This window comes from Vollenhovia emeryi, unplaced genomic scaffold (assembly GCF_000949405.1).
Source record: "Vollenhovia emeryi isolate VEMERY1.0 unplaced genomic scaffold, V.emery_V1.0 DF941469.1, whole genome shotgun sequence".
Taxonomy (NCBI): domain Eukaryota; kingdom Metazoa; phylum Arthropoda; class Insecta; order Hymenoptera; family Formicidae; genus Vollenhovia; species Vollenhovia emeryi.
The window spans coordinates 1-5,174 of record NW_011964897.1 but is presented as its reverse complement, the minus strand read 5'-3'; the positions used below and the strand labels follow the sequence as shown (position 1 = coordinate 5,174).

The following is a 5,174-nucleotide window of genomic DNA, read 5'->3' as shown; positions in this document are numbered from 1 at the left end:
ACAATCGATTCGAGATACGATCACGTGATTTCTAACCTCTCACGCGTACATCCGTTCCTCAAGCCTCTCACCGCTAAGTCCTCTCAGCCCTGCTTCCAACCGCAGCGGTCCAGCGAGCTCTCCCAAAGAGAGTCGCGAACATTTTTTGGTCCTTCGAGCCGGATGGTGGCGAGGCTCTTGGACGGCCCATCTCAATCACGCAGTGATCACGTGATCTCACGGCCCTTTCGCGTGATCAGTGGCGCGCACATACACGGTTCTACGCATTGTTCACGCGATTTCACGGCTCTCTCACGTGTCATCTCACCATGTCGGACGATCATAAAACGGGCAAGGCGGACCGCCCGGTGACTCAGGAACTGGAACTGCGGCCGGGAGATCGCTTATCCTCGAGGACGGCGTCTCCGGTTCGGCTCTCCACGGAACTCGCCCTGAAGGTGCAGACGCAGTTGGGTCGGATCTCTACTCTCAAGGCCATCGCAGAAATTCTCCCGGAGTCCCTTGCAGAGAGTTCTATTGAAGAGGCAAATCAGCTCTGGCTTCAAATTGAGGAGACGCACAAGGCGTTTCTCAAGGAAAACACCTACTTCGAGGTCTCATGGCCCTCTGCGCTCACTCATCACGAGCACTTCTCGGGAAACGCTCATCAGGAGGAAACGCTGTGCCACACGCACGCGCAAGCATCATCGGCGTACTCCGCCACTCACGGACAGCTTCGTCCGCTCAATCAACCTGTGGTTCGTCGGTCACGCCCTCGAAACTGAAGACACGGTGCAATCGTCGAGACCAGCTCACACGTCCGCATCCTGCTCAACTCTACTCGCCACAGCCGTGGCAGCTCATCCACCACTCATCGCTCAGCGCGTCTACTCATGGACGCAGGATCCGAACTCACCTTCGTCACGGAGAATCTCATCCGGCAGCTCAACATCCCTCATCACTACTCAAGTATTGTCGTCACTGGAATTGCAGGCAAGGAGTGTACTCGGACACGAGGAGTCGTGTCACTCACGTTATGCTCGATGCATTCCAACGCAGCTGCCACAATTCAAGCTCATGTCCTCCGGACAGTTACATCAATCTTACCATCGTTCGAGGCGGAACCGGAGGAATGGCCGCATCTCAAGGACTTGGCATTAGCCGATCCTGACTTTCTCATCCCGCGGCCAGTTGACATCCTCATCGGCGCAGACGCTTACGGGCAAATCATCAAGCCCAATATCATCAGGCATTCTCCACTCATGCCGATAGCGCAACTCTCCATTTGCGGATGGCTCGTTCTTGGATCAGACAATAGGGAAGCAACACGCACATCAACGCATCATGCTGCTACTCAATTCAACGAGGATGCTCTTAGTGAGTTATTGACGAAATGTTGGAATCAAGAGGAGGTGCCTACTCACGATGTCACTCAGCTCACTCCTAACGAGCAGAGGTGCGAGAAGCACTTCAATACTACACACTTTCGTGATTCTCCAGAGGGGTACATCGTCAGGATTCTATTCAATTCACCAGTAGATCTCTTGGATGATTCTTGCAACGTCGCCCATCAAGGTCTGAAGAGATTACGCAGACGACTCTCAAAGGATGTAACCTATCAACGTCTCTATCAACAATTCATGATGGATTACGAGACACTCAACCACATGACGAAGGCATCATTCATCTCCAGTCGTCGCTCATACTTCTACCTGCCACATCACGGTGTTCTCAAGCCTGACAGTATTACAACGAACCTGCGGGTAGTTTTTAATGGCTCTCGCGCATCCACATCAGGCTACTCGGTCAACGACCTCGTGTACACTGGAGCACAGCTACATCTGAACACCTCAGATGTTCTACCATGGATGCGGAGACATCGTTACATTCTCGCTACGGACATCACCAAAATGGACAGACCGATTCAGATTCACAAGGATGACTGGGAGTCACAACGGATACTCTGGATGGACGATCAACTCAATAAAGTGCCATATCATCTGACAACCGTCACCTACGGGACAAAGGCCGCGCCGTTCCTAGCCGTCAGGACGCTGTTACAACTAGCAGAGGACGAAGGAAATAAATATCCACTGGCTGTGCCATCCATCACTCATGGCAGGTATGTCGATGACATATTTGGTGGTGCAGATACAATACAACAATTGCAGGAGGTCGCACATCAACTAAGGGGCCTCTGCATGGCGGGCGGCTTCCCACTAGCAAAATGGCATGCTACTCATCTCGACATACTCAAGACTGTCACCGACAGCGAAGACCAAGGCTTATCAATCACATTCGACGACTGCGCAACCAAGATACTCGGACTACCATGGCTCCCTCAACAAGATACCTTTACATTCTCAACACGAAGCTCACGCACGGAAGGCAGAATCACAAAACGCCTCGTCTTATCTGAAGTGGCTCAGATATTCGATCCACTTGGCTTTGCATCACCTGTCGTGATCAAGGCCAACATTCTCTTGCAGGAGCGGTGGCAGAACAAGCTCCAATGGGATGACCCACTGCCATCCCAGCTCTCAGCCCGGTGGCTCTGCATCAGAGAAGAACTCACAAGCCTGGCCAGGCTCTCAATACCTCGGTGGCTCAATACGTGGAGCGACTCGCAAGTGGAACTTCATGGATTCTCTGATGCCTCTCAATTGGCAATGGCTGCAGCCGTATACATATCCGTTCACGACTCAAACGGCGCCACGTTCTCACTTGTGTGCTCCAAGACTAAGGTAGCACCCCTCAAGCGGTTCTCAATCCCGCGACTTGAACTCACAGCTGCTCTACTGCTCTCTCGACTCATGCAATACGTCGAAGCCACTTTGAACATGGACGTAACGGCAACGCATATGTGGACGGACTCTCTAGTGACACTCTCGTGGATCAGATCTCATGCATCACGCTGGAAGGATTTCGTCAGGAGCAGGGTGGCTCAAATTCAAGAACTCACTCCAGCCGCTCACTGGAGATACATTCCTGGGACTTCTAATCCGGCTGACTGCGCATTACGAGGCCTCACGACCACTCAACTTCAAAACCACGCACTTTGGTGGACGGGACCACCATGGATACACAAACCAGACTCATGGCCGTCGCAACCTGCACTCTCTGACGAGATGTGTGCAACAGAAGCTCGCCCAGGCGTTTCGCTACTGACGGTTACGCCAAGGACGGAATATCAATGGGACCTCATCTTCAGGTACTCAAACCTCACTAAACTATTGAGGATTACAGCTCTCTGTTTCAGATTCGTCTCACGGTTGAGGAAAGTCCACGACTCATGGCCTGTCAGCCACATCTCTCCAGAAACCTTGGAGAGAGCGCGGCTCTTCTGGCATCAGGCCACTCAAGCAACGTACTTCTCGCACGAGCTCAAGGCATTACAGGCAGACTCACCGTTGGCAAAGGCACACGCATTCAACAGATTGACTGCCTACATCGACGCCCAAGGAGCTATTCGCGTCGGCGGACGACTCGCTCACGCAGCTCTCTCATTCGACGCGATACATCCTGTAATACTGCCTCGTCACTGCCAGCTGTCGTCATTGATCATCGCTCACGCTCATCAACGGACTCTACATGGAGGCACGCAGCTTACGCTGTCACACATCAGACAACAATACTGGATTCTCGGCGGGAGGGCTCCTGTCAAGTCTCACATCCTGCGGTGTGTCACGTGTGCTCGTCAGAGGGGGATCCGTGCTCATCAATTGATGGGCCAACTACCTCTCTCTCGAGTTACGCAGGCACGACCGTTCACTCATACAGGTGTGGACTACGCAGGGCCGCTCACCGTCAAAACATGGAAAGGAAGAGGTGCCAAAACAACAAAAGGCTGGATTTGCGTTTTTGTCTGCTTCTCGACCTCAGCAGTACATCTCGAGGCGGTCAGCGATTACTCAACAGAAGGATTCATTGCCGCTTATCGACGCTTCTCATCCAGACGCGGCATTGCTCACACCTTACACTCCGACTGCGGCACCAATTTCATCGGCGCGGATGCAGCTCTCAAACGGCTGTTTATCCAGAGCACTCAAGAACATCAGCGAGTCTCTCACCTGCTCTCGCAAGATAACACCCGATGGGAATTTAATCCCCCAGCGACACCTCACATGGGAGGAAAATGGGTACCACCTACGGCGGACCATTGGAGAAAGCGTGCTCACCTTTGAGGAGCTCACCACATTGCTCACTCAAATTGAAGCAATTCTCAACTCGCGCCCGCTCGAACCATTGAGTGACGACGCGGACGACATCTCAGCACTCACGCCAGGCCACTTCCTCGTAGGAAGTCCGCTCACCGCAATACCAGAGCCCTCACTCACCGACCTGGCAATCTCAAGACTCTCTCGATGGTAGCTCATCCAGCAGAAGGCTCAACACTTCTGGACACACTGGGCAGCGCATTACCTACAACGACAACAAGCCATCTCAAAGTGGCACCACAGGAACAACGAGATCAAGATCGGATCATTGGTGCTCATCACCGACGAGCGGCTACCGCCATGCAAATGGCCGCTAGCCCGGATCACTGCTCTACATCCTGGGAAGGATGGTCTTGTGCGGGTGGTGACCCTGAAGACAGCCACTACCACTCTCATCCGACCAATTGTCAAGCTCGCCGCCCTGCCAATCTCATCATAGGATCAAGGATCATCAACTGCGTTGCTGATGGCGGGGAGAATGTTCCGGATTCAATTATGAATCTCGGTCTGTTCGTCACCGGCGTGATGGCAGCATTAGCCGGGTTCAGAGCGTGCAGCGCCACAGGAGCGCTGCGCGCGCATGCCCGATCGCGACGCGAGGCGACCGCGCTTCTTCACGCTCGTTTCCGGGGCTTGTTGGCTCATGGCTACGGTACGAAGTACACGCGTCGTGTAGTGAAAAGGATTCTCAAGTGATACAGTGGACTTTCTTCATCACGGATAGACTCAGTGTGGACACGTAGTGAACTCAGCAGTGCGATTCAACCAGGACAGCTCGGGATACAGCATCACCGGCGGCTCAAGCTCACCACGCATCGCACGCCGGCGTCGCGTGGACACGGCTCACGGGCATCCGCAATCACGAGGCCGGTCATCGATTAATATAATCGACCCGTGCAAGTGACACAGAGACTGATCATCCCCATTAAACCCTAGACTGCGCAAACTGTAAGCTTTTACATTTATTAAACGGACCAC

The 5,174-nt window shown here is 53.3% G+C and overlaps 1 protein-coding gene across 1 annotated transcript; it reads left to right on the top strand.

The window, feature by feature from the left end:
* Nucleotides 1-872: 872 nt before the first annotated feature.
* On the top strand, nt 873-4,163 carry LOC105570970. The gene has a single exon (XM_012028429.1). It carries the CDS (start codon nt 873-875, stop codon nt 4,161-4,163), a length of 3,291 nt encoding a protein of 1,096 aa, XP_011883819.1.
* The last annotated feature ends 1,011 nt before the right edge of the window (nt 4,164-5,174 follow it).